Source organism: Pongo abelii, chromosome 1 (assembly GCF_028885655.2).
Source record: "Pongo abelii isolate AG06213 chromosome 1, NHGRI_mPonAbe1-v2.0_pri, whole genome shotgun sequence".
NCBI lineage: Eukaryota > Metazoa > Chordata > Mammalia > Primates > Hominidae > Pongo > Pongo abelii.
The window spans coordinates 89,726,718-89,742,692 of record NC_071985.2 but is presented as its reverse complement, the minus strand read 5'-3'; the positions used below and the strand labels follow the sequence as shown (position 1 = coordinate 89,742,692).

The window sequence follows — 15,975 nt, the reverse complement described above, 5'->3', positions numbered from 1 at the left end:
GTATCATTATTCCTCAAACTTCACAGTCCAGGTCTTAGTCTCTCTTTCTGACTCCCCTGGTCCTGCCATGGGATTCACAGTCCATTCCATAAAACGAGGCTCTTCACTATATCCTGTGTTTCATTATTAAGCAATGTTTTACGTCTTATCTTTACAATGAATTGTTACAGAGGAGAGATCACATATCATATTTATTCACAATTTCTTACCAGGTAGGTGATCAGTAAATACTAATTGATGGTGTAGAACTGCCCCAGCATTAGTGGAGCATAGACTTGGGAGCCAGGCCCTCCCACCTGCACTCCCTCACCCAGCCAACCTTGCAGGTTGGAGTCAAGGCAAGAGACAGAGAAGGCTACATGCCTTGGAGACTTAGGCTCTGGGTCTGGCTCTATCACCTCCTGTTGGTTTCGTCAACTGTGAACTGAGCATAATAATGCCACCCTGGTCAATATGAGAGTGAGCTCACTAAATGCACATGGTAAACTTTTGCAAACCATAAACAAAATGTAAAGTATTGTTACTAAGGTGGATGCCATGGCTGGGGAGCAATTGAGCCAGGTGAAGACTGAGCCCATGCTCATTAAGGTGGCACACGGGCTGCCACCAGTGTACTCACCTGAGGGGTCTGTCCTGCATCTGGGCCATGGGCTGAAGGTCTGGGAATTGTTGCTGATGGGGTTGCTCACGGTGCAGATGTAGATATTGCCAGCATGCTGGGGGCCGAGGGTGAGGGACAGGAGGTGGGAGCTGTTGGCTGGGTTCAGTGGGTGGGTGTCCGCCTTTTCACTCCAGCTGTAAGCCACATGGTCCCCCTTCTCTACCGTGCAGCCCAGTATCAAGGTGCAGGTCCCGTTCTCCTGGGTCTTGTTTAAAACTTTAATTTCTGGAGTGGAGACCTGCTCTGTCAGGAGTGGGAGGAAGGGAGCCATCACTGAAGTGAACCCCTGGGAACTCTCACTTGATCTTTTTGTTAGAACAAAGTACAGCCTAATGGCATTTTCCCTCCCCTTCAATGTGATTTATTTCTAGTGGGGAATCTATTGCTTCACACTGTCCATCATGCCCCACTACATCCTTTCTAAGACCACCTTGGGATAAAATAGAAAATAAGAATTTGCTTTTTAGGCCTCTTCTACCAATATTGTTAGGGCTCCACTCGCCCTTCCTGATGTCCTTGACCTAGGTTGCTATTCTCCTGTCTCCTATCAGTGGAGTTTGCTGTCAACTAATCCACCGTGGTTTTCAGTTGGCTTACGTTGTTACTTCCTAGACCTAAAAGAATGACTTTTTGGTGGTGGGATTTCATCTATAGTGATGTGTGTGGGAGGGTGGGTGTGTGTGTGTGTGTGCACGTGCACATGTACACGGGTGCATGGGTGAGTGAGTGGGTGGGTGTGTAGCAAGTGCTTTTGTGTGTCTGAGATAGTGATAGGCCCTCAATTATAACCATAGGCCTCATCAATCTATCCCACTCTAAGGCCATGAAATAGGCCACATAAAAGGTAAAGTCGTGCTTATTTAGCAACTATTATAGGACAAGCACAGTGCTGGTGTTTCACATTCATCTTTTTTTTTTTTTTTTTTTTTTTTGAGACAGAGTCTCGCTCTGTCACCTAAGCTGGAGTGCAGTGGCGCAATCTCAGCTCACTGCAAGCTCTGCCTCCTGGGTTCACGCCATTCTCCTGCCTCAGCCTCCCAAGTAGCTGGGACTACAGGCACCCGCCACCATGCTGAGCTAATTTTTTTTTTTTTTTTTTTGTATTTTTAGTAGAGACGGGGTTTCACCACAACAGCCAGGATGGTCTTGATCTCCTGACCTTGTGATCCGCCCACCTTGGCCTCCCAAAGTGCTGGGATTACAGGCGTGAGCCACCGTGCCCGGCCTCATCATCTTTTTTAATCTTCTCAACAATTATAACTCTAGTTGTAATTATTCCCCATTTTATAGATGAGAAAGCCAAGTCCCAGGGAGGTGGAATGTCTTACATCTCACAGCTTCTAAGTGGCCAAGTTAAGATCTGAACCTAGGTCTGTCTGACTTCAAAATCCAAACTCTTCCTTTGGCTTGAGAAGAATGCCATGGTTGCAGAGATCACATTTTCCAAAGTAAGAATTTGATCACAAGATGTGACAAAAACAGGAAACATAGGAACCAAAGAACGGAATGTCTGGCATCCACACCATTTTGGAAAATGCATCATGTGCAGCCTCCATGCTCATGGCAATCTTGCCCTGGAGCCACTGCTGGAAATGACTCTCAGGTATCTGGGGGAGGGCCATGGGAATTCCGCAGGCACTGTTTGAAGGAAAGGGAATGCTGGGGTGAGAGAGGATTGGTGAGAGTATTTCTGCCTTCCCTCTAGATATTTGAGAATTTCAAAGAAATACTGGTTAGGTGGGAATTCCTGTCCCATCCCCAGAGATAAGGAAGTCATTTTGAAGAAGCAGGGAAGCCCCATGTGGCTATCAGGATCCCTGGGAATTCAGATCAGCCTCTGGGCCTAAGAGACACAATCCCTGGATGCACTCAAGAAGGACTGGTAGTTAAAGAGGCTCAAAAAAGCACTGGTCTTGGATTCAGGTGGACTTGGTTCCTAGTTTAAGTACAGCAACTAAAAGACTTTATAACCAAAGCCTTTGTTTAAATGCCAAAAGGCACTTCTTCCGCCAGGTAGGTATGGTCTGGTGCCAGAATGCAGGGCTTAACAAGTGGTGTGTGGGCTGAATTTTAGCCGTCTTTATCCAGAACCCCCAGTGCAGTGAAACACTTACACAAATGTGTGTAAATATGCTAACCGCTTCTGGTTAGATTTCACTGTCCTCATGTAGGAGAGACTGGGTTTGATCTGTGGTATTCAACATTTTTAACTAGAAAAAAATCCTATTTTCAAATAAAATATTACTTGTAAACCAAGATCCTTGGGGCTATCGGCCCTCCAGCCCACAGGGAGCTGGGCCCCTTTCCTTTGGGAAATGGGAGTAAGAGTAACTAATGCTTAATCAGCTACCATCAATATGCAATTTGGAAAAAAAACATGTCAACCTTTAAAACGTCTTCCATGCAGCAGGTTTAAATACCCCCAAACTAGAAGATCATTCTAGTTACTTCCAATTCTGAATACCCTTTGCTTTTAAGAGAGACCTAAATTCTTGGTCAAAGGAGCACCTTGGCCCTTTAGTGTGGACTGGGGAAGCTGCCATTATTACCATAAAGCCTCAACTGCAGGCAAAAGCGCTGAACTGAAACATTTTTCTCCAGGGTCATAAAGTACCATCCCTCATCCTCCTTCCTGCTTTCCTGGATCCCCAGGGTGAGATTCTCCAGATAAAACTTGTAGCGATCTCCTAGGTAACGTGGAGGGCCTGCTTCAGATGGATCAAGAGACACTATTTTGTTCTCGACACTGTTCTCCAGTGATTTTGCCATTGTGACGACAATGTGGATGCTTTTGTTCATGCTCTTATTTATCCTTTCATATGTCAGGGGCAGCAGCACTTTGCTTCCCAACTGCCGGAGAATCTTCGGGCAGTTCATCATGCGCCCACCTGTGGTAGGGAGGAGACGAGAGTCCCTCATTATTAAGGCCTTTAGACAACATCGTGTCAGCGGATCAGGAAGGACAGACTGGAGGCTCTCCCTCTTCCTCTTTGGCTATCCCTGGGGTTGCCAAGTCCTTCGTGGTCTATAAGAACTTCCATGAGGATCCCCACTATATTCTCAATATTTCAAAACTGTCTATAGAAATCTTCAAATTACTTAGGATAGAGTTGTATAGACTAACTGGAGTACTGGGTCTTTATCAACTCAGATTTATGGTTCAGGCATCCAAAAAGCACAGAGAAGTTAAATGGCTTCCCTAACTAGTAAGTGGCAGAGTCAGGACTAGAATTCAGGTCTGTTAATTCCTCTACCAGGGTTTTTTCCACCATTGAATATACAGGATGAAGGATGGAGAGCAAATGAAAGTGATTCTGAGCTCATGAGCCCAGGAACCATTTCAGATCATGAGGAAAACAGAAAAATCTGAGGAATGTGGAGTCAGGAAGGGATAAGCCCAGTGTTCAAACTGTGGAATCCTCTCTCTCCAAAACACCCTGAGATAGTTAATAATGTCAACAGTGAGATATTACTTTATTTCTCTTTTCCAAAAAAGCTGAGCCAACAACAAAGTTAAAAAAAAAAATACCAAGAGCCTTTCAAACCACTATAAGGGTTCCTGCTGCTGATTATTTCACACCTCCTCTCTCCTCAAACCCACAACCTGCCTTTCCCCCTCCTCTCTCATGTGACGACTTTGCTTTTTGTTTCACTGAAATATAAAATAGAAGAAACGAAAAGAGAACTTCCATTTATTACCACCGCTAAATCAACCTACCTACCTGGATGGATGGTCTACATTCCCACTTAAGTCGAGCCTCTTCCTCCACGGAGCACTCACCTACTTCAAGGCTTTGTTTCGGCAATTGCCTCTGTCCCTCACATTATCAGGTTTTTTTTACTAGATTATTTCCATCAATACACAACATATAAACTTGTAGTTTCCTTATATTAAAACTATCTCCCCAGATCCCAGGTCCATCCCCAGCTACCTCTCCATTTCTCTGTTTTCCTTTACAGCAAAGTGCTTTAATGTGTGTTTATAGTTTCTTTTCCCATTTCCAGACCCATTTTTCCTTGGACCCACTATAAACAGGTGTTCTTCCCTACTGCTCGCTGGAACCACCTTTGTCAAGGTCACTGTCTACTCCACTAAGCCAAGTCAAAGTTCTTATCTTACTTGCTTTCTCAAGAGTACTTGACATAGTTCATCCATCCCTCCGTCAAACGCTGTCATCATTTGGCTCAGGGAACAACATACTCTCCCGGTTTTTCTCCTATCCTATAGGTTGCCTCTGCTCAGTTTTCTTGGCAGAAGCCTTCTGCTCTTCTGGACCTCTAAATACTGGAGCATCTCAGTACTCAGAGTTCTCATTCTCATCCACACTCGTCCAGTTTCTCACCCAATTGCACAGTCTGACATATTTCTGGGATGCTACAGGGTTATATCTCCCAACCAAACCCTTCACTGCACTCCCAACTGCCTACACAAGACAGGACTTGGAGGTCTAAAGGGCATTTCAAACTTAGCAAACAAACTCTTGGTTCCAGAACACCTTCTGCAAACATTATAATTCAGCCAATTTGTCAGGCCAAAACATTGGAAACATCCTTGATTCCTTTCTTTCTCGCATACTCCAAACTCGACTTTTTTTTTTTTTTCTGTGAGACGGAGTCTTGTGCTGTCGCCCAGGCTGGAGTACAATATTGCGATCTCGGCTCACTGCAACCTCTGCCTCCCGGGCTCAAGCAAGTCTCCTGCCTCAGCCTCCTGGGTAGCTGGGATTACAGGTGCCTGCCACCATGCCCAGCTAATTTTTTGTATTCTTAGTAAAGACGGGGTTTCACCATGTTGGCCAGGCTGGTTTCGAACTCATGACCTCAAGTGATCTGCCCGCCTCGGCCTCCCAAAGTGCTGGGATTACAGGCATGAGCCACTGTGCCCAGCCATACTCCACACTCATTTTAACAGCAAATCCTCCTGGCTCTGACTTCAAAATATGTCTGGTATCTGAACCCTTTGCACCTCCTGCATTTCCACCACCATCATCCCAGGCCTGGGTACTGCTGTGTTCTTCCAGCTGATCTCCCTGGATTCATACAATGGATAGAATCATCTTTAAAAACCATGTCCTATTTTGTCTCTCTCCTGCTTTTAAATTTCTATGGCTTTCTAGCACCGATAGAATAAAACCATAGTCCATTATTGATATGGCTTCAAAGGCCCTGCATACCCAGTCCTTGGCACTGTCCCAACTCCATTTCCTGCTCTCCTCTTTGCTCACTGTGCTACGGCCACACTGGCTCCTGGCTGTTTCTTAAACCCACCAAGAACATTCCTGTCTCAGAACGTTTGCTTTTGCTGTTCCTGTCTCTGAAGAATTTCTTCCCTTCCATACCTGGATAGCTCATTCTTTCACTTTATTTTAGGTATCTGCTCAAAACAGTTTCTCCTCCAAGAAGCCTCCTCTGACCATCTAATCTAAAATAGCTTTGTGTTTCTTTCTGCACTTATCACTGCATTATATTATACTGTGTATTTGTTTGTTTTATTTTTGTCTCTCCCACTAGAATGCAAAAGTCTCAAGAGGAAGAACTTCATTTTGTTCACTATTTTGACCCCAAGACCTACCAACAGGTGCTATGTGCTTAGCACATGGGAGGCATTTAATAAATATCTGTTCAATTTATGAATGCTGAAAACCATAATACCTGACCAAAGCCTCTTATTTAGGTTTGTCATATATATATACATATATATATCTGAACTTAACCATAAGCTAGTGTTCATAAAAGAAGGAGCCCATGACTCAAAGAGAGCATAGATTGTTCTAGCTGATAAGAAAGTCAGAGAGTAAAATAGAACCATCAGCTTAAGTAATGCAGCTACCTAGAAGAGACTGTTTCACAACTGACTTGTGGCTAAGATGAGCTATTGGAAAATTGGACACACTGGCCCAAATATTCTTGTTACCAAAATACCCCGAAATCCCCATGTTGTTCAGTAAAGGGCTCAGCTAATAGTAGACTAGAGATTCAGTGATTGGGGAAGAAGAAAAAGAAGTCTATCTAGGCTAAAATCTGGATTGGAGTGATTGAAATTCATAATTGTTGAGGAAAAGTGAGAAAGGCAATTAGGCATTTGTCTTTTAAAATATTGCTAATATATTAAGCTTAAAACAGAGTGTTCTCCGCTGCTGCTTGATGACATGAGGAACATTATAGTTATTTTGGTGGTGGTGGTTGTTTTTACATTAATATACTGGGAATATGTTGGATTTTCTTCCACCACACTTATGGATGCCTGACTGTCTGGATAATGTGACCCCTTTGGTGGCCACATACCTGAATTGTAGGCACAGTACCTAAGAGAGTAACTTCTTGAATCCTGAACCTAAACTTCTGTGTATAAAGAAATGAGAAAAAATTTAAAGCCATATGTACAAGTATGAACTTCCAGACTTTTGTATAAAAAGTTGTGTAGATGAGCATATGCATATTTTTCTGGGAGCACATCCATAAATACCATCTCTTAAAGGGATCTGAGATTCAAAACAAGGTTAAAAATTGCTAGCATAGTGTTGATTTTTAAAGACCAACTTTGATAGGGAGAAAAAAAGAATAAAAAATCCCATTTTCAGGCCATAACCCATCACCACCACTCCCCAAAATGGCTCCCATGCACCCCTTCCCCACCTAACCTTGCACACTCTGCGCCATGGTTGCTTTCAGAACTTGGAGTTGGTTGGGGAAGGAGAAAGAGGGATATAAGAGAGTTACAGAATAACCAAAAAAAAAAAAAAAATCAAAGAAAAAATAAAAGAAAGAAAATAGAAGGAGAAAGAGGAAGAGGAAAAGGGAGGGGTAGATGAGAGAGGCTGAGTGGTTTATGCACACTCAGTCATGAGGATTGGAACCAAAACTTCATCAGGAAGAGACCCTTAAACCCCACAACCCACATAAAGAATGATGACGCAACACCTGAGTGTGTGAGTGTTGGGGTCTGGAGGGGGTACTTGAGATCAACCTCACATAAGCATAAGGTGGAAAAATAAGTGGGGGCTTTAAAGTGGTTCATAAAACCCCTCGAGTGGCGTCCCTGCTCCTGAAACATCCTGCTGCCTGATGAGTGTTTTCCAGTGTGTCTGTGATTCAGCCAGCCCTTATTTACTAAAAGAGTCTGGGAGGAAATATTTGTAGCTGTTAACACCAACTCACTTTCCTTCATGGGTAATTCTACTTCAAAAAATGAGTGATTCACATGGGCCTATGGAGTTTGGTCAAAAATTATTAATAGGATTTGGCCAACCCGCTCACAAGATGGGCTTCTACCTAATGATAACTCTTTTTGTTTTATTGTATTATATTTTTTTGCCTAGCCCTGATACTTTCATATGTGCTTTTAACACCTTGCTACAGCATTCTTTCAGGTACAGAAGGAACAGAACTTATGGACCCCACAGTTCTTTTGGTAAATTTAGGCTCAGAAAGAAAAGACAATTTGTCTGTGTTTGCTTTTTAAACTGTATCCCCATCAGTCAAAATCCTATTTTTATTATTTGGCACTGCTGGGTCTTTCTATCTTAGACTATTAGTATGTACCTTCCCTAGCCTTAGAGGCTATAACCACTTTTTATTTGCCTAGCTAACAACTTCCATCTTTCTGGTCTCCATTTTGACATCTCTTTCATAGGGAAGACTTTCCTGACTCCTGACTTGGGTTGGGTTTTCCTGCCACAGGCTTCCAACGGACAATGAACGCACTCCTTTATATCATTCATCACGTGTTCAACTCTGGTTCAATGCCTGTAATCCATTACTCTTATAAGCTTCCAAGAGTAGAGACTGTGTCTGTTTTATTCACTACAGTATCCCTGACACCCACCTGGGACATAGTAGGAGCTCAGTAAATCCTTGTTGCCCAAGTGAATTAATAAAACGGAATGGGATGAATGAAAAATGAGCAAATGACAACACAGAGTCCAAGTTCTCCCCCCTCCAAAATCAGAATGTACTCTGACTTGCCTTTATAATATCCCTAAGAGGTATATTATGGAGGAAAGTGGTGGGGACCCTTTTCCCCACTTGCCAGCTGAGGACATGGAAGTGCCTTAAATATAAACCCTAGGTTTCAGGTACAACAGACAACTTGCCAAGAACACTTGAAACCCTTTACCTCTGCATTTGTGCCTCCTTCTAGAATACTCCTTCTCAAGTTCCATAAAAATCAAGCCCATCAGACCTATTTATTTGGGGCTAAGTTTTTAATATTCATTTTTATTAACTTTATCCCAAATGTGCACATGAGATATACTGGATTAGAGTTAAATTTCTTATTAAATGACTCACAGTAAATAGTAAATGCTTTGGCCCCCCCTTCCCCCTAGTATGATGTGATAAGAGCAAGGTCAATTATTCTATGTGAGTAAACAGACACTCCATAGGTAAGAAACAAGGACAAATTATTTTCCCTACCTATAAAAGGGGAAGGAGGCAGCTATCCCCCCTCCCCTTCTTAAAGGTCTGCTCCTTATTCCAACACTTTGATGGGTAAATAAATCTCTCCAGGAGCCAGATAGTCCCTTACATGTCTTGGCTTTTATGGCAAGTCCTGGGACTTGACTCCAAGTTCTGGGGCTCATGCCTTCTTGCATGTTGCATAATGATGGCACAAGCTTATGCTGGCCTGCTTAGGAAGATAGTGACTCCAGGCTTCATGGCACCCTGGGCGCTCTACCTAGGGACCTTGTTCAGGCTGTAACCATTTGCTCCTCTCGGGAAAAGTTTTATTATTCGTTTGGATCAGAGCAATTACCTATACAAATGACTACATATTTAATTCTCATGGTATAAAAAAGTGTCAGGAAGCTAGTGTTCTTCACCAGGACACTGAAAAGTCCAGAGAAGTTTTATTTCCCCACCCTCTTTATCTCTGATTTCTTCTCTGTCATGTTAAAAAATTGATACATAATAGATGTACTTATTTTCAGGGCACATGTGCTATCTGATACACTCACATGTTGTATAAAGATCAAATCAGGGTAATTGGGATATGTATCACCTTGAGTATTTCTCTTTTCTTTATGCTAAGAACATTTGAATTATTCTCTTCCAGTTATTTTGATAGGTACAATAGATTATTGTTAACTATAGTCACCCTACTGATCTATCAAACACGAAGACCTATACATTTGGAAAGACACACAAGAAACTGGTCACAGTGGCTGCCTCCAGCATGAGGTATGGAAGGGAGATTAGTCTTCACTAAATACTCTTGTGTACTGTTGAAGTTTCATAGACATGACATGTTTTATAGATGTGATAATCAATAAACAAACTAGTTAACAAAAAAAGTTAAATGAACATTTGCATGATGAAAAAAAGTTTTCGTTTTCCAAATTCCAGGTCAAATACTTCTTATATGCCCTCTACGTTCTTCTGTGATTTTTGTCAGTCTCTCGCCTTTTGAACATTTCTATACTTCAATGTATTCCAATTCAATTCAACTCATATTTTTCAATTACAGATAGCACATTCTAATTTTTACCATGGGACCTGGATACAAATTTTGGCATTCTCTCCACCCCTACTTCCCAAACGTAGGCTTGTCCAATTTCGCTCATTGAGGCCTCTGGAGTCAGGCGGCTATGTGAGCGCAGAGAAATTGCTAAACTACTCTGTGCCCCTTTCCTCAGTTATAAAGTTGTAATGGCACCAATAATACATACATATCTTATAGGGTTGGTGTGAAAATGAAATGACTGACAAACATAAAGCATTTAGAACAGTGCCTGGTATATAGCAAGTATGCAGTATGTACTCATATTATTCACTCAACAAACATTTGTGGACAGGCTCTCAGTACAGACACAGTGTCAGGTGCTGGGCAGTGGCTGTTGTTTATTTTGTTTTCCCCACACTTCGCACCCTTGCACAGTGGCTGCCACATCATGTGTCCTTAATAGTTGCTGAATGGGATCATTTAAAGTCAAATCTATGGATAAAACCAATTAGCCCTGATACTCTGATTTCCAGTCCAGTGAGGGAGACAGTGAAAGTGACAGCATCACATCACAGTATTAACATTTTTGAGAAATAGAAGTGCCTAGATTGACATCTTGGGATAGAATGGGCCACTGAACACGCAAGGTTAGGCCAAGTCTAGAACCCATGCACTTGTCCCTCACCTTCCCCCAAAGTGTGTGAAGGGGGCGCGGAGGACCTGCATGGAGGAATAAAAAAACTCATTGACGTAAGGTCATCAATTATAACAAATGTACCATCCTGGTGGGGGATACTGATAACAGGGGAGGCTATGTATGTATGGGGCAGAGGGCATATGGGAAATCTCTGTTCTTTCTGCCCAACTTTGCTGTGAACCTAAAACTGCTGTAAAAAATAAAGTCTATTAAAACAAATCCATTGGAGGAAATGAAAAATTCACTTTACTTGGGGAAGAAACATGTGGACTTTTTGATTTTTACAATTCTGACTGGGAATTAGAAGTTGAGCTGAGTAGAAATGAGAATGGGAGTGGATGCCGGTTTTACAAGAATCAAGCTTCTTGCTTGGGCAAATCTGTCATGACTAACCTGCCCCATTTGCAAAGCATTTCTGTCTGGGTTTTATTGGGGCTTCACAAAAGGATGTGTATTTAAAAATAAAAACACTGAAAAACTTTTGTGAAGATTCAAAGAAGAAAACATGCAATGAAGTGAGCAGCCCTCCCATTGGATAGACTTGCCTTGTGGGGCTGGGTTGCTTCTCCCTGACTGGCAACTTCCAAAGCCTCCATAAGACCAGCTATTGGTCAGCAGTGCCTAAGATGCTATGGGCCAGGCTGGCCAAGAGGCTAGCAAGCACAGAAATGGAAAAGTCCAGTTCACGGTTCAGCACCATCACTCCTTACAGTCACCAAGAGGTGCTCCAAAAATGTTGCAGTCACAAATTGGTTGCAACAACGGAGGCTTGGCTTTCCCTGTGACCATTTAAAGTGGCTCGATTTGGTTTTGTGAGCCCTGAGCTCAGTTCTTCCTCTCCTAGACCTTGGGAAGTACGAGCCATGGATCTGCAGATTCCAATAGAAAGTGGGCTGAGCAAGCCCTGTTCATCTGGCTGTCTGGTAAAAGACACATCCATTGTGCAGCACCCCCACATTCCTGGCATATCACAGTGCTTTTCCTGGAAAAGTCCATATTGGATTCGCGGTCTTGAAAATCCCAAGCTTAAAACACCCTGGGCCTCAGGATTTCCCCCCGTGTCCATAATGCCACCTCTTCTACTCCAGGCTACCTCCCACAGTCTAAACAAATAAGCAGAAGGAGATTCTCACCCCACTCACACAGGCAGTCCAAAGTCCACTTCTTGCTTGGCTTTTTCTTTCTCAAATACCTTTTCTGATAGCCCTGATATTTCTAAACAGAAAGCAATAGCCTGCCTTGGGAAGAAGATAGCCAGAAAGATAGGAACAGAGTCCAGATCCAAAGGTAGCTCTTGTCTGGCCTTCCTGCTGGAGCTACTCTCTGAGGGTTCCCAATTTGCATTTCCCACATACTGTAACCAGCCCTAGGCTTCAGAAATCCCAACTTCTTCCCTCTTGCTTTCTTGGACCTTCTCTTCCAAGAAAATACACACCAGTATGACCGCACTGTGGCCACTGCTGGTTCTCAGCCAAAAGCCTGGAGTTTTCACTTCTACTCTCTCTTCCCACTCTAGCCAATGCTTTCTGTCGACCCATGCTCCTGGTTTGTCAGCCTGCATGTGCACGGATTCCCTCCCAGGGCAGGGATGTAGGGCAAATCATCTCCCAGAGCTCAGTCCATCCAGCTCAGTCTAGGCTAGGTCTTTGCCAGAAGATGCCCATGTAAAACCAACCACTCAACCAGGACTTCTACCAGGGCCTGTCACCCTAAGACTGGTCAGAAGAGTGACTGGAGCCTTTGGCTTAGAGCTCCTCATTTCCTTGGAAACTGGGGTTGCTGGGGCTGAGTCTTGGAAACCCAAGGGCCCAGGAACTTATAATGTTCCTTCCTCTTTGAAAGAGGCAGTTGAAACTGACAGCCAGTCCCTAAGGAAGAGTGACCAAACACAATCCCCAGCCCTGCACCTTCTCTCCATCCACGAAGATACGCTGATTCCTGCCAGCTAACATGGGACTCAAACCATCAGGCAGATGAACACTCACCTGTTCCGTAGCTTGCACCAAAAGCCAGGGAGAGAAATAGCATGAAGGTCAAGGAAAGGAGCCCCTTGGGATCCATCAGCCAGTGAGGAGAAGGAAGGGATCCTGGCCAGAGCCTGGCAGCTGCTCACAGACACCAGGCAGAAGCGAGCTTCGTGTCATGCAGCAGAGGCTGTCTGATTTATGTATCAGGAACCAGCAGGTTCCTGAACCCGCTTCCTGTATCACTGGGACTTTTTCTGCTTGTGTCTTGAGGATTGCTCATCTCCCATGAGGCTTTAAATCACTTTTTTGTTCTTAAGAAGCAGACTTCTCAAGAAGCCAGGCACTTGGCCTATGGGAGCCAGGAAAGGGGGTGTGTAGTCACCTCAGCCAAAACCCGGCTTTGGGCAGAAACATGAGCCCCTGCTTCTTTCCTTAGCTGTCTCCAGGAACCGGATGTTGCAGATTCTCTGAGCAGTTCTCTCCGGTAAGTCTTCTTGGATTGCAAAGAAAAGATGTTTCATCGGATCACTCCTCAAATTTGGCAGTTCACAGCTGAACTTAGATAACTGCATTTTGATGAGCTAATAGACCTCTTACTTCTGTTTTATTTCATAATTTCAGATGACACCTCAACATGCAGCCTGGTGTAGGTGCCACTGTCACAGAGAGATGGGAAGGGCAAGTGCGGGTCACTTGGAAGAAACCCTGTGACCCGATGAGTGCAATGTGGTATAATTTAGTAGCCCATGCTCCTAGTTTGCCTTCTTGCGTGTGTGTGGATTCCCTCCCAGGCAGGGATGTAAGGCAAAACTATCCCTGTGTGTGTGTGTGTGTGTGTGTGTGCGTGTGTGTGTATATGTATGGGGTATGTATATGTATGTATGGGGTATGTATATGTATGTATGGGGTATATGAGATATGTTGATAGAGGCATACAATATGTAATAATCACACAGGGTAAATGGGATATCTGTCACCTCAAATATTTATCCTTTGTGTTACAAACAGTGCAATTATACTTTTATTTTTAAATGTGCAATTAAATTATTATTGACTATAGTCACACTGTTGTGTTATCAAATACTAGTTCTTATTCATTCTTTCTATTTTTTTGTACCCATTAACCATCCCCACTTCTTCCCCAACCCCCACTACCCTTCAGCCTCTGGTAACCATCCTTCTACTCTCTATGTCCACAAGTTCAATTGTTTTAATTTTTACCTCTCACAAGCAAGTGAGAATGTGCAAAGTTTGTCTGTCTGTGCCTGGCTTATTTCACTTAACATAATGGTCTTCAGTTCCATCCATGTCATTGTGAATGACAGGATCTAATTCTTTTTTAGCTGAATAGTACTCCATTGTGTATATGTACCACATTTTCTTTATCCACTCGTCGGTGATAGACACTTAGGTCGCTTCCAACCTTGGCAATTGTGAATAGTGCTGTAATAAACGTGGGAGTACAGATATCTCTTCAATATACTGATTTCTTTTCTTTTAGGTGTATACCTAGCAGTGAGATTGTGAATCATATGGTAGCTCTAATTTTAGTTTTTTGAGGAACCTTCAAACCATTCTCCACAGTGGTTGTACTAGCTTATATTCCCAACAACGGCATACAAGGGCACCTTTTCTCCACAGCCTTGTCAGCATTTGTTATTGCCTGTCTTTTGGATAAAAGCCATTTTAATTTATCTGGGGCTGTGTTGTATTCTGGGAGTTGCCTTTATTTTGGAATTTGCGTCTAACTTTTCGTTGAGGAGAAGGAACTAGTATTGGCAGAAGGATGATTCCGCCCTCTTTCATGAGTTAAACTATAAGAATGGGATACTGGAAGTGTAACCAATGCTCCCAGGGAGACTTCAAAAAGTAGGGAATTGTTTTTAGAGTCCATTGTAACAGGTCATAGGCACTCTCTGATGGGCCTCCCCATGGGGATCAGGTAATAAAAGCTGGTGAGATATGTGAACTTTATCCTCACTGTTTTCTTCCTTCCTTTCCCCAGCACTCAACTGTCCTCCTCACAACTCTTCCCAGTGGTGTGTGCTCGAGTCAGCATGTACCAACTCATAAAATTGTTAAATTTTCAGGAATCTGGATGGGCACAGTGGCACGCCTGTAACCCCACCACTTGGGGAGGCCTAGGTGGGAGAATTTTTGGGGCCAAGAGTTTGAAAATAGTCTGGGCAATAGAGCGAGAACTCATGTCTACAAACAATTTTTTTTAATAAAAATAAAAGATAGATTTTCAGGAATCTTGTGGGGTGCTTGATGAACATGACCATTATTAAACATATAAAATTAAATTAAGTTATATAAACTTACAGTTAAGCTGGGCATGGTGGTACATGCCTGTAGTCCCAGCTACTTGAGAGGCTGAAGCATGAGGATCCCTTGAGCCCAAGAGTTTGAGGCTGTAGTATCTTTATAGCAGTGCGAAAATGGACTATCATGATCATGCCTGTTGGTGTGGTTTGCCGCTGTGTCCCCACCCAAATTTTATCTCGAATTGTAATCCCCATAATCCCAAAGTGTTGAGAAAGGGACAAGGTGGGAGGTGATTGGATCATGGGGGCAGTTTCCCCTCCGTGCTGGTCTTAAGACAGTGAGTGAGTTCTCACAAGATCGGATGGTTTTATAAGGCATTATTTTCTGCTCTTGGCTGCCCTTCTCTCTCCTACTGTGATGTGAAGAAGGTCCTTGCTTCTCCTTTGCCTTCCGCCATGATTGTAAGTCTCCTGGGGCCTCCTTAGCCATGTGGAACTGCAAGTCAATTAAACCTTTTTCCTTTATAAATTACCCAGTCTTGGGTAGTATCTTTATAGCAGTGTGAGAATGGACTAATACACCTGTGAATAGCCACTGCACTCCAGCCTGGGCAACAGAGCAAAACTCTGCCTTTAAAAAAAACTTCACAACTAAATAAATTATATTAAACAGAGGGACTAAAATCTCAAAGCTCATTGTTTCTTAATTATTTTATGACATTACTGATATCTATGTTCTTGAGGTAATTGACATCTCTTATGTGTCTACAGTGGAAATTAAATACTGGATCATTGGTGCTTCTGGACCTCTCTTCCCCACTCTGCATTCAATGGCATAGTGTTGGGAGCTTGAAACTGGCCATGGTGAGAGTTTATGCCATGGAAATCAGCAAGCAATATAAATCAGAACTTTATTGTTTTGTTGATTGTCTAAATGTAAG

At 43.1% G+C, this 15,975-nt stretch overlaps 1 protein-coding gene across 2 annotated transcripts in view; it reads right to left on the bottom strand.

Annotated features, from left to right (window-relative positions):
• Positions 1–13,141, bottom strand: part of SLAMF1 (signaling lymphocytic activation molecule family member 1) — a 38,957-nt gene extending 25,816 nt beyond the window's left edge. Inside the window, exons 1-3 of one of the 2 annotated variants that reach the window (XM_002809913.6) lie at positions 12,786–13,141; positions 3,211–3,549; positions 620–904 (exon numbers count right to left, since the gene is read on the bottom strand). In XM_002809913.6, coding sequence (XP_002809959.3) covers positions 620–904; positions 3,211–3,549; positions 12,786–12,861 — 700 coding nt within the window. In that variant the 5' untranslated portion in view covers positions 12,862–13,141. The remainder of the gene's footprint in view (positions 1–619; positions 905–3,210; positions 3,550–12,785) is intronic. The other variant, XM_024253423.2, reaches the window with a different exon arrangement.
• Between the last annotated feature and the right edge of the window lie 2,834 nt (positions 13,142–15,975).